This window comes from Bison bison, unplaced genomic scaffold (assembly GCF_000754665.1).
Source record: "Bison bison bison isolate TAMUID 2011002044 unplaced genomic scaffold, Bison_UMD1.0 scf7180017864386, whole genome shotgun sequence".
In the NCBI taxonomy this organism is placed as follows: Eukaryota; Metazoa; Chordata; class Mammalia; order Artiodactyla; family Bovidae; genus Bison; species Bison bison.
The window spans coordinates 1055671-1081934 of NW_011494958.1; the positions used below are offsets into that span (position 1 = coordinate 1055671).

At 38.6% G+C, this 26264-nt stretch overlaps 1 protein-coding gene across 1 annotated transcript in view; it reads left to right on the forward strand.

The window, feature by feature from the left end:
- Positions 1 to 13937: 13937 nt before the first annotated feature.
- FGL1 (fibrinogen-like 1) overlaps positions 13938 to 26264 on the forward strand; it is a 24429-nt gene continuing 12102 nt past the window's right edge. Inside the window, exons 1-3 of the mRNA XM_010858368.1 lie at positions 13938 to 14044; positions 20650 to 20729; positions 23500 to 23680. Of these exons, the coding sequence (XP_010856670.1) occupies positions 20658 to 20729; positions 23500 to 23680 (253 nt within the window). The 5' untranslated portion in view covers positions 13938 to 14044; positions 20650 to 20657. The remainder of the gene's footprint in view (positions 14045 to 20649; positions 20730 to 23499; positions 23681 to 26264) is intronic.

A 26264-nucleotide genomic window follows, 5' to 3' on the forward strand; every position in this document is an offset into this window, starting at 1 on the left:
CCCATGGACAGAGGAGCCTGGTAGGCTACAGTCCATGGGGTCTCAAAGAGTCGGACACGACTGAGCGACTTCACTCTCCTTTCCTTTCTGTGTATTGGGTATCTATTAATAGGCTCTGCTGTCTTCCACCAAGTGAATGAATAATTCCTGCGACCATATCCGTAGGTGTAATCAAAATGGTGATGCACCACCTCCAGATGACCACTTCAAGGGAGAATTTGTTGCCCTGTTGCTGGGTGTGCTGTCAGCCCCTTAAAGGCTTCCCTCAGTATAGAGACCCACCTCTGGCCAAGGTCTCTTGCCTCCCTGGGCAGCCCACATGTCATGTCCCATCAAGCAGGGAGTAAGGTCCAGCTGTTTTGGCCCAAAACAGTGTACCTCTGATGGGCCATATTAATTCAAAACTCTGCATAGGTTCTCCCTTTACCCAAACCTGCTCCCTTCCACAGGGGTGGATCACAAGCCACTCCCTCATGAATATGGGAAGAACAAAACTCTGTCTCACAGTTAGCTTCCTGGAGAATATAATCTGAATGGACAGACTTAGTTCCATTAAAACCAGCAAGAGGGAAAAAACAAGTGTTACATAGGGAGAAACAAGGATACTAGAGCATTTCTTGTTGAAATAATGCAAGTGAGAATGCTATATGCAGCAAAATACCTTTCAGAAACTAAGGCAAAAATATTTTCAGATGTAAATAAATGGAAAAATCAATCACTAGAATGTCTACACTACAGAAAAAGTAGTTTGAGAAAGTTCACTGAACTATATACTAATGAGTTGTGCACTTTTCCTGTGTGTATTTTTTGCTTTCAACTGTTTACACTTTAAAAAAAAAAACAACAAGAATAACTTACATTTATTGTATTATGACTGTGGGCAGCTTTCTTCTCTTTACAGTCTGGCCCCTTAAGCCCTGACTGCCTTAGTGACTCCCTGATGCTTTCATACAGATAGTCTTTTTTATTTCCCTAAGTGCTCAAGTTTTTCTTGGTAACAATTTTGTTATGCTACAAGTACTTCCATTATAGATCAAAGCAGAAGCTTCTGTTACCTTTCTTTATTAGAATATAAAATTCTCATTCTGCTTGACGTGTGAGTTTGGCATTGTTAGAAAATTATTTTAGGAGCAGGATACTGTCTCCAGATTCACCTCTTCCCCATCTCACAAATAATTCTGTATTTTAGATAGCACTTTCTTCCTTCTCCTTCTAAATTAACAATATATATGAAACTGTTAGGGCTTCCTCAGTGGCTCAGCAGTAAAAAATCCAAACGTAGTAGCTGCAGGAGACATGAGTTTGATCCCTGGGTCAGGATAATCTCTTGGAGGAGGGCATGGCAACCCACTCCAGTATTCTTGCCTGAAGAATCTCATGGTCAGAGGAGGCTGGTGGGCTACAATCCATGGGGTCACACATGACTGAAGTGACTTAGCACATGAAACTTTTAATTATCTGTGTGTATATATTGCTTCCTCATTCTCTATAGATTAAATTCAATAGGCATATTCCTGTTTCAAAACAATAAGAAACTAAAATTTATGTCATCTGTGTATTAGGCCCAGTAGTGAGTACTTCATTTAAGTTACCAAGTTTGAATCTTTTATTATATACTCTTACACATAGGGGATTGTTCCATGAACAATAACTATTTTTGAGCCTCTGTTGTATGATATGTATATACTAAGGTGCTGTGGATAAAGAAGCAAGAAAAATGTCCATGATCACTCTTTAATGACAAGAGAAATTCTAGTACACGATATAGTGACGTGTGATGTAAGAGAGGAAACACAGGAAGACATCTAGCTTAGGTGGATGGGCTCAGGGGTACAGCAGGTGGCCAGGGAAGTCTTATTTCACTCATAGAGGCTACAGAGGGATTATTGGAATATTAGAATAGGCAAATAAATGAAAAGAGACTGGAATATATTATTTATACATATATACGCATATAGTGGTAAAGAATCTGCCTGCCGATACAGGAGACTCAAGAAACTTGGATTCAATCCCTGGGTAGGGAAGATCCCCTGGAGAAGGAAATGGCAACCCACTCTAGCAGTCTTGCCTGGGAAATCCCAGGGACAGAGGAGGCTGGCAGGTCACAGTCCATGGGGTTCCAGAGAGTCGAACACAACTTAGCAACTAGACAGCAACAACATAGGGTGCACACAGCAGAGTCAATCCCACAACACCTCCTGCTGAGGGTTTTGCTGCAATACACATTCTGCCTTTCTCAGCATTTTTTGTGGCAGCCTGTTATTGATTCTGTTACTTACCTTAGTATCCCTCCAATAAATTAAATTGCTTTTTTTACTCACAATGACTAGATAAATTAATTTTTTTAGCTTTACAAGCACAAACAAAATGAAAAACAGTGTAAATGAATTACTCTGAGATTGGGCTTTGATATTTCATAATCTTTGATTACTAGAGGTAGGGACAAAAGATCTAGTCTAAAAGTTCTAGAATTTTCCTTCACTATCTCTAAGGAGGACACAAGAAAACACTTTAGTCTTAGAGAATCACTTCAGTGTACACTCTTAGTCATGCACATGTGTGGGCACCTATCCTTTATTTTTGAATTAGTCTTAGTTGTTGGTAAAGTCATTCACGTGTCAATGTAAAATTTTTAAACGTAAAGTTTAGTACACCAGTTTCTGATCTTAAATGCACATGCAGAAAAATTAATTCCTTGTAATGTGCCATCTGTGGGCTAACCAGCAAATCAGAATATGTGTGTAATTATGCACAATAAAACTTTTTCTCAGATTGTGTGGCTATTTTGAAGTGAAAGTAAGAACCGTATCTCAGAGCATTATAATAAGACTGTCAGTTTTTTCTAAGAAATAAAAATCATTAAAAGCTGAATGAAAAATAAGGGCAACTTTTAAATTCAAATGTGCAAATACACCTTCGACAATTGCAAAAAAATATTTTTTTTAATTTTAAATTTTCTGCTCGTGTCCAGAAATTTTGTCAGGATAGCTAATAATTCTGCGAATTCTAATTTTAGATGTGGTCATCATGTGTTTTCAAATTAGTTGGGTGATGTTTTAGGAGAGATAACATTTTAAGAATCTAAAAACTGGGCGGGGGAAAGCACACATAGAAATCAGATTTAGGTACCTGAACGAAAAAGATTTATAGCAAATTTATCAAAGAAATCAGAGAAGTTGTACTGAGGAGTAGAGTGAAAGCAGACACTTGTGTTACCACCCACCTTCCTTGGGTATAAAATTGTATTTTAAAATGTGGTTTTACTTAATATGAGCTCTTGTTTTCTTTTTTCTCCATGTATTTTTTACACAATATGGCTGAATTTCATCTTCATGTATTTAATGTAAAAAATATGTTTTAAAATATGTTAGAATTTAATATTTATTTGATTACAGTTTTTTTTTTAATGACATGAACTTATAGGAAGCTTCCTCTTTAAGGAAAGATGTTATTGTTCAGAAGCATAAAATATATGCAATTCTGAAGTCCTTGCATACACATTGTAAGAAAAACATTCCTTGGCCAGAGCTCTTTTTATTCTTCGCTGGGAAAATAAATTAAGAAACATCTTTTGTACTTAGCCCTGTTAAGCAACAAATTTTGAATTGGTCTGATACCAGAGGAAAAAAATTTCGGATAGGTGAGCAACCTCTGGAAAGAAGAGTAGTGAATAAGCATTTCATTTTGTATCTTAACAGGGAAGCAGGGGAGGATAAAGGTTTTGTGGGACCTGAAGGTCTACATTTGGGGACATCTGTCAAACATCTGTTGAGGAGAACTTTTTCCAGGCTTCATGTAGCAGACCAACAGGACCAGCAGTCCAGATTTGAGCAGAATTGAGGGCTCTGGCCGGGAGTCCTCCAGCAAACAACAGTGTATTCGGAAAATTCCTTCTCTGGCATTCGGTCTTTCTGTTTCAGATCCTGTACATAACAGAGTTCACTCAGAGAAGCAGAGCCTCTAGGATACATAAGGGGTGAACCTTAGGCTACTGTGGATCTCACAAAGGCCCTTTTCTTGACATAAGATGGTGGATGAGTTCGAAGGATGAGGGTAAAGTGGGAAGGGTAGATGGCCCTCCGGGAAGCAGGAGCCGGAGCCCATGAAGATGGACTGAAAGCTGTGTCAGCCCTAGTTGCCTCTGACCTTGGTGTTGTGGGTGTCCCGGAGAAGCAGAACCTTCTGTCACATGCTGAAAATCCAGAGGAAGCCAGGGCAGCTGCAACTCTGGCAGAGGCCTTAGGCCGATGAGATGAGCCAACAGACAGGCAACAGCAGGAGACAGCTACAAAGCCTGCCTGCCCTGCGAGCCTCTCAGCAGGAATCTCAGCTGTGGGGAAGGATAGGGATTTCTGGGAAATGGAGTTCAGTCTACATAGTAGTGTTAATCCAGTCCGACTCTTTGGGATCCCAGGGACTGTAGCCCACCAGGATTCTCTGTCCATGGGATGCTCCAGGCAAGAATACTGGATTGGATTGCCATTCTCTTCTCCAGGGGATCTTCCCAACCCAGGTGTTGAACTGGGGTCTCTGGCATTGCAGGCAGATTCTTTATCATTTGCGCTACAGGGAAGACCTTAGTCTAGATAAGTTGACACCATCCCCAACCCCACCCCCTCCTCCCGCCCCAACCCTTTTTCTTGGTTCCTTCTTTGTCTTTTTCTTTATCAATCTTCATTCGGCCTTTTTTTCTGGATCATATTTGTCAGACTTTCTCAGAAAGGCTACATTAAGGCAGTTTATTTGTTTTATTTGTTATTATTATTATTTTTTTTTAGTTTTTGCACATCTGAAATGGCTTTATTCACACGTTACACGTGATTGCTACCTTGGCAGTGGAGAGTCCCAATTTGGGCAATATAAATTCCCTCAGAATTTTTAAGGCAGTCTTTCTGTGGAGAAGCAAGATGTCATTCTGAGTCTCCATACTTTTTTATGTGATTTCACTTCTGAAAGCTTTTTGCAATTTTTCACTAACACTGCTATTCAAAATTTTATCATGATTTTCCCAAGAGGTGGGTGTTTTTTGTCTTGTTTTATAAATTCTTTGTTGTTGTTGTTGTTTAGTCTCTAAGTCCTGTCTGACTCTTTGTGACCTCATGGACTATAGCTCCCCAGGCTCCTCTGTCCATGGGATTTCCCAGGCAAGAATACTGTAGTGGGGACTTCCCTGGTGGCAGAGTGGATAAGAATCCGCCTGCCAGTGCAGGGGACATGGGTTCAATCCCTAGTCCAGGAAGGTTCCACATGCCGCAGAGCAACTAATCCTGTGTGCCTCAACTACTGTAGCTCGAGAGCCTAGAGCCTGTGCTTCACAAGAGAAACCACTGCAATGAGAAGCCCAAGCACCACAACAAAGAGCAGCCGCTGCTTGCTGTAACCAGAGAAAACCCACGCAAAAGCAGCAAAGACCCAGTGTAGCCAAAAAAAAAAAAAAAAAATACTGGAGTGGTTTGCCATTTCCTTCTCCAGGGGATCTTACCAGACCAAGGATCAAACCTACATCTCCTGCACTGGCAGGCTGGTTCCTTACCACTGAGCCACCAGGAAAGCCTTGTGCTGGCAAGTAAATAGACTCATCTCCCTCTCCTTCACTGAGCCGTCCCTGGTGGCTCAGTGGCAAAGGATCTACCTGTCATGCAGGAGACACCAGTTGGGTCTCTGGGTTGGGAAGGTCACCTGGAGGAGGAAATGGCAACCTACCCCTGTATTCTTCCTGGGAAATCCCCTGGGCAGAGGAGCTTGCTGGGTTCCTCTCCTTCAGTCCTGGGAGTTGTATTGTTTCTTTGATAATTCACTCTCCATTGGGGCCTGTCACCTCTTTGAAAGTTCTATTAGGTACCTAATTGACTTCCTAAACTATACCTCTAATTTTCTTATCTTTTCTCTCCTATTCGACTTCCCTTGTATTTTTATTCTGCTTTTTGGCAGGATTCCTTGAATATATATTTTAATGCACTCAGTGAAGTTTGACTTTGACTATTTAATTTATTTAAGCTCTTTCTGCTTTGTGCTATTAGAAAGAGGTGCCTGGTTGTATTTTTTCTATACATACTTTAACTTTCTCTGTTTGTAGCTCCTGCCTTTCAATGTTCTTGCTACTCCCAAATGAAAATAAATTCCAAATCAAATTCTTTTAGGAGTAAAAATTGGGCAAGTGGTAGGTAGTATATGTATAAAGAGGGTAGCAGTTACATGGGGTAGGGAAGAGGCAATCAGGTCCAACTACACTTTATATATTATTTTACCAATCCCCTTATTTTCATCCTTGACAGTCACTCTCAAATTTTGTGTTTCCTCTAAAATCTCTTCCAATAAGTTGTTGTAATCTCTTATTCCTTCACATGTCATTCCTGTTTGCTTTGACATTGTTCTTGTTGTTTAGTCACTGAGTCATGTCCAACCCTGCGACCCCGTGGACCATAGCTCACCAGGCTTCTCTGTCCATGGGCTTTCCCAGGCAAAGATACTGGAGTGAGTTGTCATTTCCTTCTACAGAGGATCTTCCTGACCCAGGGAATGAACTCATGTCTCCTACATTGGCAGGCGGATTCTTTACCACTGAGCCACTAGGGAAGCCCTTTTTTGACATTGTAGGTTTATATTTTTTTATTTCATTGCTGTCATTTTAAAGAGATTTGAGGAGAAAACACATATTAAAATATGTAATCAATCCACCATATTTAACAAGATTTTGGTAACAATTTTTTTTTTAGCTAGAAACAGAGCTGTACTTATCTTTGGAGAAAGCTTTTCTTTTTCTTGGTAAGTGATACTTTAATAAGCTTTTATTATACAAAAGTACAGTGCAGACTATATTCTGAAATGGAAACTTTATGGAAAAAAGCAAAATTTTTCTGCATCATCTATAAATTTGTCTTAATAGTAGGTAAAGAATCCCTAGTAGTTAGTACTTTATTGGCTGGGGACATAGAAGTTTCTTCCCCTCTTATAAACCAAGAGAGGAATTAAGGGTAGGATATGATCAAGGACATTCTCTGCATGGGGGGTTATGTAATTCCTTCAATATGTCAGTAGTGTGGGTCCATGGATAAGGGGAGAGGTGGCCCAGGGGGCCCTCTATTCTCTATGGAGAAGAGAATAGTCATAGCTAATATTGCTGCTTAACATTTTCCTTCTCTGCATTGTAATTTCCTTCCATTATCCCATGAGTTTCAGAAGTTTTGCAAGAATCACAGCCTATTAAATGCTTTTGTTGGGGTTTCAGGGGAGAGGCTTGTGTCCAAGTCTAGATTAGGTTAGGGAAGGAGAAAGTGATTTTTTCCTACCACCACGACTTATATTTTGAAATCTGGTGGTAACCGCAGCATTTCAAGACCACCATGGCCCTATAACTCCAGGAGTTGGCCAGAAACAGAGCAAAACGACTAGACTTTTTTAGATAATATGGGTTTCCCAACTGGATAATTCAGCAGTTTTGTGATTTTCTGCTTTGAGTCCCAGAGGAGCTATGAAGGGGATTCTTAATTCCATGGGACTCTGTACCCCAAGTCTCAGTTCCAACCTAGTTGATTCATCCATTGCACATACTTATTAGTGTTGCCTTGCTATCCATGAACTTTCTTAACTTTGATATAAAACTTCAGTCCTTTTTCATAGCATGTTCTGGGCTTCCTGTGTAGCTCAGTTGGTAAAGAATCTGCCTGCAATGCTGGAGACCTGGATTCAATCCCTGGGTTGGGAAGATTCCCTGGATAAGGAAATGGCAACTCACTCCAGTATTCTTGCCTTGACAATCTGATGGATAGAGGACTCTGGCAGGCTACAGTTCATAGGGTTGCAAGACTTGGACATGACTTAGTGCTATCTTTCTTTCTTTATAGCATGTTCTAGGGAGATTTCTTGGAGATAATAATAAATAAGCAAAAAATAATTTAAAAGTGGGAGTGGGTCATAAGGGTTATTAGATCCAATAGCTATTTTCATAGATGAGAAGACTAACGTTCAGAGAGGAGCAATGACTTGCTCAAGAGCATATAATGAGCCATGACAGAGCTTGGAAATCAATGCAGTTCTCTCAGTCTTCAGGAAAATGACTTTATTCCCTTGACCATACCATTCATATTGACATGACATGGATTGATTAATTCAGGACCCATTTTTGAGTATCTATTAATTTAAACTTTACTAGTTACATAGACAACAGGAATAGGTAGGGTGATTCACTAGTAAGATTTTGGTTTAGTTTTACTAATTTTAAAAATACTTTTCCATAGTAATTTCTCAGACTTACACTACTTGAGAATGTTTTATATCCTGTCAGGACTCCATATGAAATGATATCTAAACCAACATTTTAGAAAGTTTATATATTTAGGAGTTTTATTATTTCCACCTGAGGGGCCCTGTTAGTTGCCTGAAATGAAGATTAGCCTTGATAATCATTTCCTTGATACTTAAAGTATGTTCCATTCTAAATATTTTTATAAAAGTTATATTTTTAAGTTGAAAATGTGCTCACTGTATTCAGTTCAGTTCAGTTGCTCAGTCGTGTCCAACTCTTTGTGACCCCATGGACCGCAGCATGCCAGGCCTCCCTGTCCATCACCAACTCCTGACTTTACTCAAACTCATGTCCATTGAGTCGTTGATGCTATCCAACCATCTCATGCTCTGTCATCCCCTTCTCCTCCTGCCTTCAATCTTTCCCAGCATCAGGGTCTTTTCACATGAGTGAGTTCTTCGCATCAAGTGGCCAAAGTATTGGAGTTTCAGCTTCAGCATCAGTCCTTCCAATTAATATTCAGGACTGATTTCCTTTAGGATGGACTGGTTGAATCTCCTTGCAGTCTAAGGGACTCTAAAGAGTCTTCTCCAACACCACAGTTCAAAAGCATCAATTCTTCAGCGCTCAACTTTCTTTATACTCCAACTCTCACATCCATACATGATACTGGAAAAACCATAGCTTTGACTAGACAGACCTTTGTCAGCAAAGTAATGTCTCTGCTTTTTAATATGCTGTCTAGGTTGGTCATAACTTTTCTTCCAAGGAGCAAGCATCTTAATTTCATGACATCAGTCACCATCTGCAGTGATTTTGGAGCCCCAAAAAATAAAGTCAGCCACTGTTTCCACTGTTTCCCCATCTATTTGCCATGAAGTGATGGGATCAGATTCCATTATTTTAGTTTTCTGAATGTTGAGTTTTAAGCCAACTTTTTCACTCTCCTCTTTCACTTTCATCAAGAGGCTCTTTAGTTCTTCTTCACTTTCTGTCATAAGGGTGGTATCATCTGCATATCTGAGGTTATTGATATTTCTCCCTGCAATCTTGATGCCAGCTTGTGCTTTATCCAGCCCAACGTTTCTCATGATGTACTCTGCAAAGTGATAGATAGTGAAGTTGCTCAGTCGTGTCTGACTCTTTGCAACCCCATGGACAGTAGCCAACGAGGCTTCTCCATCCATGGGATTTTCCAGACAAGAATACTGGAGTGGGTTGCCATTTCCTTCTCCAGGGGATCTTCCAGACCCAAGGATCGAACCTGGGTCTCCTGCATTGTAGGCAGACGCTTTACCATCTGAGCCACCAGGGAAGTTAAATAAGCAGGGTGACAATATACAGCCTTGACGTACTCCTTTCCCTATTTGGAACCAGTCTGTTGTTCCATGTCCAGTTCTAACTGTTGCTTCCTGACCTGCATTACAGATTTCTCAAGAGGCAGGTCAGTATTCCCATCTCTTTAAGAATTTTCCACATTTTGTTGTGATCCACACAGTCAAAGGCTTTGGCATAGTCAATAAAGCAGAAATAGATGTTTTTCTGGAACTCTCTTGCTTTTTCGATGATCCAGCAGATGTTGGCAATTTGATCTCTGGTTCCTGTGCCTTTTCTAAAACCAACTTGAACATCTGGAATTTCATGGTTCATGTATTGCTGAAGCCTGGCTTGGAGAATTTTGAGCATTACTTTCCTAGCGTGTGAGATGAGTGCAATTGTGCACTCACTGTATTTAGAGCAAAGGGTTTTATAAGTCCCATACAAGGTGTCTCCCCCTTCATTGGCGGTTAAGGTTGGAAAGTGTGACCATCAGGAATGTATGCTGGTAGAATACACTAAAGGATATATGACAGTTGTCTGAGTTTAGTTCATGATGGGGATGAGAACAGACATGTTCACTGCTGCAGGCGGGAGCCACTAAAGATGGGGAGACCCGGAACTTGACTTTCCTCCTGGGACTGGGTCAGGTATCAAGTAAGGGGCAGGCACAATACAGAGTCCAGAGGGTTTGGATGATAGTGTGCTATAAGTGATGTATTAATTGAGAGAGTTCTCTGACTATAGTCTTCCAAAAGGAGAAAAGTGAAAGTGAAGTTGTTCAGTCATGTCCGACTCTTTGTGACCCCATGGGCTGTAGCCTACCACGCTCCTCCATTTTCCAGGCAAGAGTAATGGAGTGGGTTGCCATTTCCTTCTCTAGAGGATCTTCCTGACCCAGAGATCGAACCCAGGTCTCCTGCATTGTAGGCACATGCTCTACCATCTGAGCCACCAGGGAAATCCAAAAGGAGAAGGAAAGAATTTGTCAGTGCTCATCTAATCTTGTCTGGGAGCCAGAGTGACCTGATTAATCTTGGTGCAACTATATCTGTCATCCAGTGGAAATATTCTCTGGTCAGAGAGGAAAATTATATCTAATTACTTTACTTTGGGGAAAGAAAAAAAAAAGCCTCTAAGTCCAATGCACTTTATTCAAGTTCTTTGTTCATCAAAATTCCTTTTGCTTGATTTGCTTTTGTGTAATATCTATCTGATGCTGAAGCTGAAACTCCAATACTTTGGCCACCTGATGCAAAGAACTGACTCATTTGAAAAGACTCTGATGCTGGGAGGGATTGGGGGCAGGAGGAGAAGGGGATGACAGAGGATAAGATGGTTGGATGGCATCACTGACTCAATGAACATGAGTTTGAGTGAACTCCAGGAGATGGTGATGGACAGGGAGGCCTGGCGTGCTGCGGTTCATGGGGCTGCAAAGAGTCGGACGCAACTGAGCGACTGAACTGACTGAACTGAATATCTGTCCACCATGAGGAAATCTCTGTAAATTCCTAAACAGGTTATCTTACCAAGCACTTCTCTTTTTCTAAATTAATATGGTTACTTTTGTTTTATTTATCCTGTGAGAAACTGTTATCTGTGAGTCCATTTTCCAGAAAATAATCACTCAGGGTAAATGTGTAAAATACAACTTCTAGACAAGCTGATTGAAGGTGTAAGCCTAATGATCTCACTATTCTGCTCAGTAAAGTCTCTTTAAGAAGCTGTGCCCTGTATGCTAAGTGAAAAAAGACAGAGAAAGACAAATACTGTATGATATGGGGAATCTAAAAAATACACAAACTAGTGAATATAACAAGAAAGAAGCAGACCTGCAGATATAGCGAATAAGTTAATGGTTACCAGTGAGGAGAGAGAAGCAGGGAGGGGAAAAAAGAGGGGTAGGGGAGTAAAAGGTATAACTAGTACATATAAAATAAACTAAAAGGACTTATTGTACAACATGGGGGAATATAGCCAATATTTTATTTTTAATTGGAATCTAGTTGCTTTACAATGTTGTGTTAGTTTCTGCTGTACAGCAAAGTAACTTAGCCATACCTAAACATAAATCACCTCTTTTTTGGATTTCCTTCCAATTAAGGTCACCACAGCATTGAGTAGAGTTCCCTGTGTTGTACAGTAGGTTCTCATTAGTTATCTATACATAGTATCAATAGTATGTATGTATCAATCCCATTCTCCCAGTTCATCCCACTCCTCCCTTCCCCCTTGATGACTATAAATTTGTTCTTTATTATGTGACTCTGTGTAGCCAATATTTTATAATAACAATCATTGAAGTATAACCTTTAAAAATGGCAAATCACTGTATGTACACTTGTATTATATAATATTGTACAGCAACTATACTTCAAATTTTAACAAAGAAAGAAAGCGGGGCAGGTGGGCAGCAGGAAGCAGCTGCACCTTAGAGTACGCATCCCAACCACTCTGTTTCTGGCCCATCTCCTCAAAAACTGGATCCCACTGGCTCCTGTTTATCATTGTTTTCTCACACTTCTGTCAGCCAGTGAGCTCAGGTCTCATTCTCACTTCATCGCTTTGGTACAGCTGTGCAAGGTCACAAATCTGACCTTTCCTGATGACAGTTCCTCCACTACGCTATGACAATGCATCCATGAACTACAGCGATAGTATTCCTCCCAGGAGGTTCAGCTTCTGGCATGCCTTCACAAGACATTCACCCTAAATTCTGCCCTTGGGGGCTTCCCTGGTGGCTCAGACGGTAAATAATCTGCCTGCAATGCAGGAGACCCAGGTTCGATCCCTGGGTCAGAAAGATCCGCTGGAGATGGGAATGGCAACCCACTCCAGTATTCTCACCTGGAGAATTCCATGGACAGAGGAGCCTGGAGGGCTACAGTCCATAGGGTTGTAAGAGTCGGACACAACTGAGTGACTTTCACTTTTACTTTTTTTTCTGTCCCTGTGTCTAATTTGCTTTTTCCAAGTTTCTCTTGAGGCATAGGGCTGGAGAGATCCTTGACAGACAGCACTGACCATCTTTAATGGTAAAGGGCACAGATTCTGAGCCGGTCTTCCTTTGAATCCTAGCTCTCCCTCTTGCTAATATGTGACCTTGGGCTAGTTCTTTAAACCTCTGTGCCTCAGTTTCCTCATCTGTGAAATGAAGATAGCAATTCCTGATGATAGGGTTGTTGGGTCTGAATGAGTTCATTTTTTACCATGTCTGGTACATAATTGTGCCACACATGATAGCTATTGTTACCACAATGATTGTCCCTCCTCTGAGGAAGTAGGCACAGGGCTCATTAAATGCTTGAACAGGGAAGAGGCAAAAGGGATACAAGGATTAAAAAAAAAAATACGTTTTTACTTGAAAATGTTGCATTTTACCAGAGGTAATTATCAAATCAGCCAAATAATCCCATACCTTTGTTTTTAAAATTTAACTGCAGCAGCTTGAATTTGTTATTATGAATGTATAATCTCCACTTCTCCTGTGGGTGTAAATCACTCCAACCTAATTGACTTTTTCTTTCCAGTAAATCAGCAGGATTACCTTTTCCTTAATAAACTGGAAAACTTCTCAGGGAATAATGTGACAATGCTTAACGGGAAGGCTGAACACCAGTAATACTTGAGTTCAGAAAAGAACAGCAAAGAAACAACTTTTTACTGGAATCTGAGTTAATAAATAGTGATCAAAGAACAAACAGCAAAGGACTGTGTGAGTTACAACAGAATTAAAATAGAAATGAACCTGGGTTTCCAGTCTGAAACTATTACACAATATGAATAATGAAGCTAACATCTCACACATTCAAACTCTTCTACAATTTAAAACAAAAGGAACAGCTCATTCAGAGGATAACTGATGCTTACAGATAAATTTCACAATTTTGCCCCTCAGGGAATATTTTTGTATATTTTAAAGATCAAATAAACTGTTTCATCTTGGCAAATATTGCCACTTTTTTCTGTAAGAAAAATCTGGCTCTCTCCATATGGTAATTGAAATGACATTTAATCCATATCTTTTATAGGTAAAATTTTATCATCATTAGTACAATAAAGCAAAGCTTCCACTGCACTTTGGTTTTACTTAATCTTAAAGTGAGCATTACTTAAATTAGTCAAAGTACAAAAATTTTCTGGATGAGCACAATAGTAAAAGGTTAAAAAATCAGAGATATATTTTTATAAAGATATTATTGGATCTTTCATAAAAATTCATACAAATAGGGAAAACAAGAAAAATATCAGAGTATTAGAATTTGTCCTTGAATCTCCTTTTTTAGTTTTCCTTCCAGTTAAACTGATTTCCTCATCTATTTATTTCTGGACTGAAGCCAGAATCAACATTGTCCATTTTTCTAATCAAATAGTGGAGAAGCAATTACAAAGTCTGAGTCCAGATAGAGGAGCCTGGAAGGCAGAGCAACTGGACCTCGCCTAAGCCGTGTCTCTGACTCATTTCTGACTTTAGGCAAGGTATTTAACTTCTCAGCACTTTGACATAATTATAATAATGCTAGTTTGTTTCATAGGTACAATATTAAAACACAACTCAAGAAACAACTGTTGGCTCTTGAGAACGATGTTGATTAGATAGATGTCCGCTTCTGCGGCTTGGAAAAGAGATTAGAATTACATCTCTTTTCCATTCCTGATACATTTTGAATGAATTAGATGAGAACTTGATGTAAATAAAAAGATTGCAACTTTAAATACAAAATAGAAAACAAAATGGACCATGTTATAATTTTTACCTCAGAAGTAAAAACTCCAGATATGTTGTTCTTTATTTCTGTCTTTTGGAAGTCAAACTTACTTGGCTTTTTAAGGCTTTCATTGAGTATACACTCTTGAGATAAATAACAAAAATACTGTTATATTCCATTACCAGAAAAAAAAGGGGGGGGAAAATAGGGGAAAATAACCCAAAGGGAGTCTCTAATTCTATGTTAATGGGTAATTGTTTAACTGTTTTACATTAATATGAGACACATTAATATGTGTGAGCACTGCTGTCTGAGAATGCCAACTGATTAAATATGCTTCCTTCAATAACTTTTTCTTTTTAATTTCTTCTATCTTGTATCCTTTCATAATAGCTCACTTAAAACATACCATTTTTGAAATTTTACATGCTAGTAATGTATGTTTGTTTGATGATTGTGTTTTTAAGACTTACATGTTAGCTATAAAACTTTATAGCCCTAAAGTTAATATTTTGCCTTTAATTTTAATTTACTATAATTAATTAACTTAAAAATGTTTATTGGGAAGAAATTAGACTTAACACTTTGAACAATTTGTATCAAATAATACAGTACATCAAAGGACCACCATTTGAAACTATTTCAATTTTACAATAATTTAAAGTTTTGAGACAGCCAAAGCAAAAGCATTGTAAAGTAAATACAACTAATTGTATAATGAAGAGTGAATAATCTGATAGCTTCACCACAAGCCAGATTTGCAAAACAGTAATGGTTACTATAATGAATGATGGAGATGAGAATTTCAAAGCAAGTTTCTTATACCTAAATACTTCTTCAATATTGTAGAATATGGGTGGGGTTACTAATGGAGGCACTAGGGAATTTTAGAGGTCTTAAGATAGTCTCAGGAATTATTCTAAAGATGATAAAAGTAATGTAATGACTGTTAAAATATATATAGCATTTTGAAATGCCTTATTGTTTAAAGATCTGCCAGACTAGGGCTGCCTCCTTTCTCTGGGAAAGATCAGATTTGACTATTTTACTGTCAATGAGTTGGAAATTTCAGGAGACCAAGAGAAACCTGCCAAAGCTTTTCATTGGCCCTTTATTTTCTACAAAATCTAATACATTGCAATCTGTATATATGTTAAATAATTTCCCAGTATCTCCCAGAGCACTTTTAACACACACTTTTCCTTGCACAAGAGCCAGATTCAGATACAGATTTAAGAACATAATTTTTTCTATTAAAGTATAGTTAATGGTGCCTTCAAGTGTATAGCAAAGTGGTACGGTTCCCTGTGACTTCCCAAGTGGTTCAGTGATAAAGAATTCACCTGCCAATGCAGGAGGCGCCTGAGGTATGGATTCAATCTCTGGGTCCGAAAGATCGCCTGGAGAAGGAAATGGCAGCCCGCTCCCAATATTCTTGCCTGGGAAATTCCGTGGACAGAGGAGCCTGGCAGGCTACAGTCCATGAGGGCGCAGAGTCGGACACAGCTTGGTGACTAAACAGCAACATAGTTCCCTGTGCTGTATATTAGGTACTTGCTGTTTACCTATTTTATATGTATTGTGTTGTGTATACGTTAACCCCTAGTTCCTAATGTCCCTGCCCCTTTCCCCATTGGTAACCATAAGTATTCTATGTCTGTGAGTCTGTTTCTGTTTGGTAAATAAATTCATTTGTATCATTTTTTTTTAGATTCCACATATAAGTGATATCATATGGTATTTGTTTCTCTCTGTCTGACTTCAGTTCAACTTAATGTGATAATCTCCAGGTTTATCTGTGTTGCTGCAAATGGCATTATTTCATTCATTTTATGGCTGAGTAATATTCCATTATATATACACAGACACTGCATCTCCTTCATTCATCCATCTGTCCATGGACATTTAGGTTGCTTTCTAACTATACTTCAATTTGGGGGGAAAAAATAACAATTTTTATAGCTCTCTTTTTAACCTAATTTATTCATTTCTGAAATAAAATACTTGATCCCACAAATATATAAGGGAATGTGATGAACCAAACAAAAATATAATACTTTCAACAGATAATATTAAAGTGAGAATGGCAAAAGTTTTCATAACTTAGTTCCTGATTGCTGAATATTTTATATGATAGCTGCTGGAAGTGAATTAAAGTAATGAAGATCTGGTTGCTATTTTATAAGAAAAATGAGATTACTTTTCCTACTGGAAAGAAAAAGGAAAAACCCCAATCAATAATCCATTCACTATATTGATTCTTTTCAGTCAGAAAAACAGTATGACTCACATTCATATGACTCACATTCACAAATGGTAGTACATTTTTAAAGCTTCTAAGTTAATGTGAATCTCCTTAGTAAGTCTCTTTTATTTCTTTAGGCAAATTATTTTCCCTCTCTGAACCTCAAATGTTTCCTCAAATGTTGATGACATTTGACCAGATGATCTCACTTCCTTTAATTATATTTTGACCGTGTGTTCTAGCCTCATGGGATAATACTTTCTACTTCTAAAATCTCTTTTATGTGTTTTAAAAGAACATTTTCTATTTTTTGTCTTTATTTTCTTTTGCTTGCTTATAATAAAACGATTATTCTTGCTTCTTTTTTTTGTATGATTATATGTAGAAGACTATTACACATTAAGAAACCTCCATTATGTGGTGGGTTTTTTTTGGTTTGGTTTGGTTTTACTTTTTGCTACTTAAACTTCATGGTAAATTTTAAAATTAAATAATAAGTGACCATAAGAGTACAAATGAGATTTTTTTAAAAGAGCAGCATAACTGTTGTAATTTTGCTCAATAAATATATTTACTACCAACTGAAAATAAGAGTCAAACTAATAATTTATCATGAGATAGCTATGATAATGGCTTTAGCCCCATTGGTGAAGTGCAAGTCACTCAGTCGTGTCCAACTCTTTGGGACTCCATAGACTATACAGTCCATCAAATTCTCCAGGCCAGAATATTGGAGTGGGTAGCCTTCCCCTTCTCCAGGGAATCTTCCCAGTCCAGGGATCGAACCCAGGTCTCCCACATTGCAGGTAGATTCTTTACCAACTGAGCTGCCCATTAAGAGCCAAATTTTTAATATTCTAGGTATTAAGTTTTCCATTTTTTTTTCCTTTGGGGATTTTATAAATCCAAATATCTCTTCTTAAAATAATTCTTTTTTAGCAGTTTTGTGAACTCTGCCATGTGCTTTTTGTCCTGTTGTTGACGTTGCATGCAAAGTGTTTTCTCCTCTCTCTTTCTCCTCCACCTTGTCAATCCCTGTCTTTTCCATTTTTCTTTACTCCTTTCCTAGTGGGGTTTTGTGAGAAAGAAAAAAAAAAATGTATGTGTTCAATCCAACCCAAAGTCCCTAACTCCTTCTTAACACATATTTTCAAAATACACTTAGCTCGTTGTTTTCCCCCTGACAAGGATAAGCACAGGGGAGGAATTATGTCACTGGGAACAGACCAGTTTTATGCCAAGGAAATCACATTTTTCCCCGCTGGGAAAGATGTTCCCTCTTGGGAAACTCTAAACTTATATTGGAGTCACCGCAATTTCAGTTAGATGCTGGGATACAACAGTTACCAAGATGTGGCCTTTGCCTTCAAAAACCCTACCCTAAACAGAATCATGGACAAAGGGAAGCAGTTGGAAAGAGACATGTGAAAAGCCGACTAGATGATAATTCCATCACCTGGCACAGTGCCTGGACCATACGTAGCACGCAAGCGCACACTGTTCCCTGAGTGAGTGAATGCTTTATTGGTCTGTAAACATAGTGTGAGATCACAGTGGAGGAAGTAATTAATTTTGTCTTGAGAGTTCATCTGGAAAAATTTAGTTTTTATGTTTAACTACATATGGTTTCATGTATGCTAAATTTCTGTTGTCTTTCTTTCCATTTTAATATTTATTTTAATTTCTTCCCCCAAATATTGCCTTGATGAGGCAGCTATGTTATTTTCCCACAGCATGTGAGCCAGTGCTGAGCAGCTAGCTGATGATCAGGTAGCACTTGCTGGCCCCAGGATTCTCTAGGACTGCTTCTGGTTAGTGCTGCTGTCTCCTCTCCTGCCAGGCTGACCTAATGTTCCTTCACAGGAGCCAAAGGCTTCCTACCTGGAGGGCCCATGACCCTGAACCTGTATTCTGCATGGTCTTCCTTTCTATATACATATATGCCTGTTACACAAAGGGACGCAAGATGCACAGAGGTATAGAGGCCCTGCTCCTTGACCTTCTCCAGTGAAGATCATTCTCACTTCTAAAACACGACTATGACTTAGCCGTTCCTAAGTCCTGTGCTTCGTGAAGGAACATTAGGTATTCAGTGACTTGACATCTCTGATCTATCCATTTGTAAGATGCAGATAATAATACTTGCCTTAGAGAATTATTTGAGGATGAAATAAGATGCTTAGAAAATGCATAGCCCAATATTGAAAATGGATAACCAACAAAAACCCATTGTATAGCACATGGAACTCTCCTCAATGTTATGTGCCAACCTGGATAGGAGGGGAGTTTAAGGGAGAATGGATACATGTATATGTGTGGCTGAGTCCCTTCACTGTTCACCTGAAACTATCACAACATTGTTAACTGGCTGTACCCCAATGCAAAATGTTTTTGGTGTTAAAAAATAAATAAAATTAGAAGAAAAAAAAAGTCTTTGGATCAAATGCATAGCATAATTCTAGGTATGTAACAAAAATATACATCAGCCAAAAGTAAAATTGTGTGAAGTAAAATTTTATGGTTTATCTAGGAGACTCTTTATTACTCTCTGTAATGTGCAAATTTAACATATTCTAAAAATTTACATTATATATAGTAATGTTTCCCAAGATGCTCATGCATGCTATTTGCCCCTGAATTTAAGTAATGCCCCTCTCGTACTGTAGCTGTTTTTTGTTGTTGTTGTTTTGTATGGCCCCACAAGGATTGAGAACTACCTATTTTGTTAAAATAGACTGGAAAAAATATGTCTATTAAATCCCTAAATCGTTGCTTCCCAAACTTTGCTGACCATTGGAAAAAGCTGCTAAGTCACTTCAGTCATGTCCGACTCTGTGTGACCCCATAGACAGCAGCCCACCAGGCTCCCCCATCCCTGGGATTCTCCAGGTAAGAACACTGGAGTGGGTTGCCATTTCCTTCTCCAATGCATGAAAGTGAAAAGTGAAAGTGAAGTCGCTCAGCCATGTCCGACTCTTAGCGACCCCATGGACTGCAGCCTACAGGCTCCTCCATCCCTGGGATTTTCGAGGCAAGAGTACTGGAGTGGGGTGCCACTGCCTTCTCCTTGGAAAAAGCTGGCAGTCTTTTAAAAATTCTAAGGCCTGACTGCCACCTTTAGACATTAGACTCAATTCCTGGACATGGAAATGTTTTTAAAGCTCATCAAGTGATCCCAATGGGCACCAAAGTTTAGGACCCACTTTTTTAATTACATAGAAACTCAGAAAGAGATACATGGAAAGGACCTGTGATCATAGGTTTTATAAGGATAAAAATAGGCTGACAAATAAATAATTCAGTTGATTTCAGTTTTGTTTTTTTTTTAGCAGCAACCATAGGTATAAAATTTCTTTGAATATTATGCAGATATTTCTGTCCTCTTAGGCTCCTGAGCTTCTAAAATTTATGAGAATTCACAACTGATGACATAGAGAAATTATTTTGAGGATGAGCAAAATTTTTCATCAAGACTCATGACTTCATGATTGATTTTAAGAATAATCTCAAGTGGTAAAATTAATTTTCCTCTACAACTTTAAAGAGAACTTCAGGTTTTATTTTATCTCATTAGCTGCCTACACATTAAAACATTAAGAAAAGCAATTCATATTACTTCCTATTTGTTGTAACTTTTTTTTTCCTTTTTCTCAAAATAAAAACAGGCTTCCCTGTACAAAATGAGTAACTAATCATTTAGCACTTATCACATGCCAGGGTATATGGAAAAATTAATATCAAAATGGCCATAGTCCTACAAAGTAAGAATTATGATGTCCGTTTTACAGATCAGGAGCATTTTATAGTAAGCTGTGTGAGGTCACACCACTAGGAACTGACCAGCCAAAATATGGAACCAGGTCTTTGTGCTTAAAGAGTCTGTGCCTTTTCCACACTCCAGAGAACCATAGACCTGCCTCTATATTTGCAAACTGCTTCAATTCTCTACAAGATAACAGTGAGCATCCTTCTGTGGGGGGAAGCCTGGAAAAATCCAAGAGAATTTCCTTGGCAACTCACAGATTAGACTCGACCTAGAGCTGTGTCTGAGCTCCTGGATCACATAGAGTCAAGCCAACACTGGTCTCATAAAAAATTCACAATAAGTTAAATTCTTTTTGTTCCTACAGTTCTTCCAATGGGAAAAATGGCGAAGATGTTTAGTTTCATCCTTGTCACCACTGCTCTGGTAATGGGCAGGGGAAGCTCGGTAAGCTTATTACAAAAACTATTATATTTTTAATTCCTGCTTTGATCTTAATTTTCTCTTGCAAAAAAACTGTAGTAACTTGTCACTGAAAAAACTAAGGAGGAAAACTAAAAAAGATTTGTGGAAGCACCTGCCACATAATAGGCATTATTAAGTGCTTTAAAATTTTTTTAGAGTAAAAAATCAGTATTTACACTGTCTTTTTGATTTACTGAGGTTATTTGGGTGGTTACATGGTATTAAGAATTTAAAAGCTCTTTCAGATTTACCTTGAGCTTTGTAATATTGGACACTGTCCATGTAAACTAAACAGATTATTTGAAAGTAATTGCAATGCACTTGTGCCTCCCTCCATGAATAAAAGTGTGAAAACACTCATTTACTCAAAGTTGTAGGAGAAAGAAAATCCCTAATTTTTTAAAGATCTTTTTTTTCTTTGATGTGGACCATTTTTAAAGTCTTTATTGAATTTGTTACAATATCACTTCTGTTTTATGTTTTGGCTTTTTTGGCCACCAGGCACGTAGGATCTTAGCTTCCCGACCAGGGATCAAACCTGCAACCCCTGGTTTAGAAGGTGAGATCCCAGCCACTGTACTCCAGGGAAGCTCCCCCACTAAGTTTTAAATAAGTTTACTAACACGGTATATATAGTCACATAAAAATTGAACATTCTTGCCCTGTAATCCTTTAGTCACTTTAAATTGTATAGTTCACTGTATTTAACAGTATCACAACCAATCTTCCACTGTTAGAAAGCAAGGCAGAATTCCAGATGCCCTAAAATGACTTTGCTGTTCATTTTTTAGACAGGTGTGACTGAGGGGGCTAAGCAAATAATTGGTTCAAACAGAATGAATCAAAGAGTGGTGAGGTGAAAGTTACAAAAATACAAAATAGCTTCTTTGGTGGTCCAGTGGTTGGGAATCTGCCTGCCAAAACAGGAGACAGGATTTCGATCCCTGATCCAGGAAGATACCACATGCTGAGAAGCAACTAAGCCCGTGTGCCACAGTTACTGAGCCTGTGCTCTAGAGCCCCGGAATCGCCACAACTGAAAGCTGCGTGCCCTAGGGCCGGTGCTCTGCAACAAGAGAAGCCGCAAGGAGAAGCCTTCACGCCACAACTAGAGAGTGGCCCCTGCTTGCCACGACTAAAGAAAGCCTGCACTCACCAACCGACAAAGACCTAGCACAGCCAGAAATAAAGAAAGAAATGAAACGTTTTAAGAAAGAGAAATAGTACTAGAGAAACAGCCAGGAGCGAGTCGGCGACTTGGTACTGGAGATTGGAGAGAGGGGGTCTCTATTCTCATTGCCACTCACTTGCTGTAAGACTTTCAGTTTTGAGGTTGAATTTCTGTTTTTACATTATAGTCCATAGTGAAAAAACGCACCTCTTTCTTTTTCTCAAATAGGATATATACTGTTCAAACTGCCTAACAGAGTGCCCAGAACACAGTAGGTCCTCCAATTTATGGAAGAAATATATATAAGGTGCTTCCCTGGTAGCTCAGCTGGTAAAGAATCTGCCTGCAAAGCAGGAGACCTGGGTTCGATCCCTGGGTTGGGAAGATCCCCTGGAGGATTATGGAAGGAATACATATAAGGTAGCAGATAAAGATAGGAACAGAAAGTTATGTGAATATAAATTGAGAAATATACCTGACTCTAATTAAATGCCTATAAAAGGAAATAATATAAAAGTAGTATAAAGCACTTACATGTTAAGAATCGTAATTTCTCAGCAAACATTTGCATTTATCACAGGAGATCATGACATGAGCTGCAAACAGAGATGTCAAAGTAAAAATGGGAAAGTGGCAAAAATTTGTGTTTTGTCCTTTTTTTTCATGGTCCCCAAGTAACTCTCCCAGTGTTAAATACTTAAGAGCCTTTATTACAGCTTCTTGGTCTCAGTAGCTCTTCCCAGGAGACCCACCTCTGCAACTCCCCTTCCCAACTCACCGCATTTGCTTTATTTCTGGAGGAATCTGCTCAGTCAGATGCCACTTTAGAAAGAAACTGATAAACTCGTTCATGTGCAGCATTCTTGGGTTATTTGCCTTTGTTAAAGAAAGTAGCTGATTCAACTGAAAAACTCAGGCTTCTCCATCCCTTTTTTGAAGTCATTGAGGGAAAAACACTATACAAAGTTAAAGTGACTCCAGTCATATTTCTAGCAACAGGTAAATGGGTAAGATCCTCGGGGACAGGAGGAACTGAAGTAGCATCCTTTATAAAGATGGCCATGTGTCATCAGGTTATAAGCATTCAAATATATTTTTAAACATGTTAATACCAAGAGATCATTCAAAAGCCTCGTTTATTTTAGAAACTGCAACACTAGTCATGCATAAGGGACTTTCCTGTTAAGAAAGCACTCAGGAGAAGACATATTGAGATTGAGAGCAGGGACCTTGAACTGGATGTGAATCCAGACTCTTCTTGCCCACTGAGAATTTTTGAGCAAGTTTACTCAAAGATGAGCTCTTTCCTATCTCATGGAATTGTTATGAGGATCAAATGAAGCAGCGACTCTAAAGCTCTTAGCATGGTCATTTACATTATAGCATTTTTTAGTTCAAAAATTTCTTATTCTGGTAAGCCATAATTTCTTTTTCTTCAAATGCATGGTTTTCGGACCTCTAAACACTTCCTAGTTAGAATACTATTCTGAAATGGGAACTGGGGACAAAATTGAACCATACATTTAGCAACTCATTCCGGGGGCTTATTTTCTGTAAGACGATATGCACATTACTTTGCAGGCTCTGGAGAACTGCCTCCAGGAGCAGGCGCGGCTCAGAGCCCAAGTGTACCTGCTGGAGACCCGGGTCAAGCAGCAACAAGTCAAGATCTCGCAGCTTTTGCATGAGAAAGAAGTCCAGCTCCTTGATAAAGGAGAGGAGAATAGTGTCATTGACCTTGGAGGAAAGAGGCAATACGCAGGTCAGAATTTATTTTTATTTCTTTTTCCTTAATTTTTTATTGGGGTATAGTTCATTTACATAATCTAATTTTCTTAAGTGTTTCAATAACTTAACATTGGGGTTTCCCTGGTGGTCCAGTGGTTAAGACTCCACTCTTCCAATGCAAGGGGCATGGGTCCCGTCCCTGGTCAGGGAAATAAAATCCCATATGCTGTGCAGCCTGGCCAAAAAAAATTTTTTAAGCCAAAGCTTATTAAAAATAATAATAATAAAGATTTTTAAATAAAAAATTTATGACACAATGATAAGATAGATAATAAAAAGTGAAAGTCGCTCAGTCGTGTCTGACTCTCCATGGAATTCTCCAGGCCAGAATACTGGAGTGGGTAGCCTTTCCCTTCTCCAGGGGATCTTCCCAACCCAGCGATCGAACCTGGGTCTCCCACATTGCAGGCAGATTTTTTACCGACTGAACTATGAGGGGAGCCCCTAAGATGGATAATAGACATCCTGTGTGACTGTTTGGGGGTATAACAGCTAAAAGAAAATTCCAGAAGTCAGTAGATCTGTATTTAATATTCTTCACAGATGTTGTAAGCATGAAGGAGGAGAAGGAGGAATAAACTATGAAATACAAATCCAATTCAATTTTACTCTATTTTTCAGCATACAGGAAAACTACTGGAGAATCTATCAAGAGCAAAAAAAAAACACTCAATAAACAAAATACATAATAAAACATAAATTCTAAGAAAATACATAATATATTTAGCATAATATATAATGTATAAAATATATAAAAATTTGCTCACACCAAAGGGTATGTTTTTGGTCTCCTTAAATTTAAAAAAAGGTTAAATATTTATGTATATGATCCATAGAAATAAATTTCTTTTTTCTTATTTATAAGTTACTGTATTATTACTAAATCAATTATTTTCTGAATCCTAATTCATCTCATAGTAGGAAACACCTAATTACATACAACCTGGCAATTTTTGAAAACAATGCACAAATCACATGATTTTTATACAACATATAGTTAAATGTATTTTTTAAGCTTTTGGGTGTGATTGAATTATGTGCCTTTATTAAAAGATTAGTCTACCAAATTCACACTTATTGTTGACAATCAAAACAGCCTTTTAGCATCATCTGTTCGGCCAACATGACCACTAGTTTAACCATGGCCCCTTGTGCAGGAGCCCCCAGTATTTACGAGACAGTATCTCAAAAGGCAGTATGTGTAGCGTTTAAAGTAGAGACTCCAAAGCCTGGGTTCAAAATCCAGTTGCACATGTTGCTAGAAGTGGCCTTTGAGCAAATTACTTGACCTCTTTGTGCCTCTAATTCCTCATCTGTAAAATGGGAGTGATAAGGATACCTATTTCTTTGGTGTAAAGATCAAATAAGTTAATAGATCTAATGAAATGCTTACAAAAGCATTTCTCATTTGGCTCAATGAATGCCAGCTCTCTACCTACATTATTATATCTTCTCTCCCTTACTTTCAGAGGAGAGAGCCCACCAATCCTCCACACAGCAATATTGCAACTTCCTCTCTCTCCTCTAAATCTCATCTTATGTTGCCTGGGGCTGAGGATGGCATTCCTGGCATTTCCCAGCATGCTCTGTGGCATGTGGCTGAGCTCAGGCTGGCCTTCCTTCGAGTTTAGAATGTGGGGGTACTTAGTGCCTTTGGTTCTCAGTCACCATTCTGGGACAAAAGGAAAAAGTTCATTTGGCAGGCTGGCACGTCCCTTTGTGAAGCTTCAACAGTCGTGCTTCCAGCACGGTTTGCTTTATGCTTGAGCAGAGCGTATTCACCTCACCCAGTTTAACACACTGTTTGTCAAACAGAGGGCAGGAAGCCTTGGCCTCACTCTAGCATTATGTAAGTATCCAAAAATTCTTTTTTAAACTCCCGTGAGCACAGATCTCTCTAACCCTCTACCCCTCTTCTGTCTATTCTCTGGGGTGGTTGAAATCGTAGTTTGAAATATCTAGTTAATATTTTAAACCCTCTATTGCTTGAACTTTCTATCAGAGTAAAAGTCACATTTTCCCAAAGCAGGCTCCTTAATCTATTTGCTGTAAGAAATTGAGCTAGTGGCATTTTTTTTTTCTTTGTTTGGGTTTTGTTTTTGTTTTTTTCAGTGGAAATCTTTCCTCTGAATCTTAAGTTCTGTTTGGCATTTTCCTCTGGGAAGATCAAAAAATTTTTAAAAACTTAAATTCAGAGTTGGCATAAAATAAGAACAAATAGAAAATGTTGGCTGAAAACTCCATATTCACAGAATTTTCCAGAGACAAATGTTATAGCTAATTATTCCCATATTTGCTTGGGAAATAGTCTGAACCTTGTGAGTCTTTACTATTCAGCTGTTTGGTAGGTGGTTAAATGTAAGCAAAGAGCTGTTTTCCTAACAAGCTTATACAGAGTGAAGTAAGAAAGAGAAAAATAAATATTGCATATTAACACATACATATGGAATCTAGAATAATGGTACTGATTAACCTATTTGCAGGGCAGGAATAGAGATACAGACATGGAGAAAAGACTTGTGGACCCAGCAGGGGGAAGAGAGGGTGGGACTAATTGA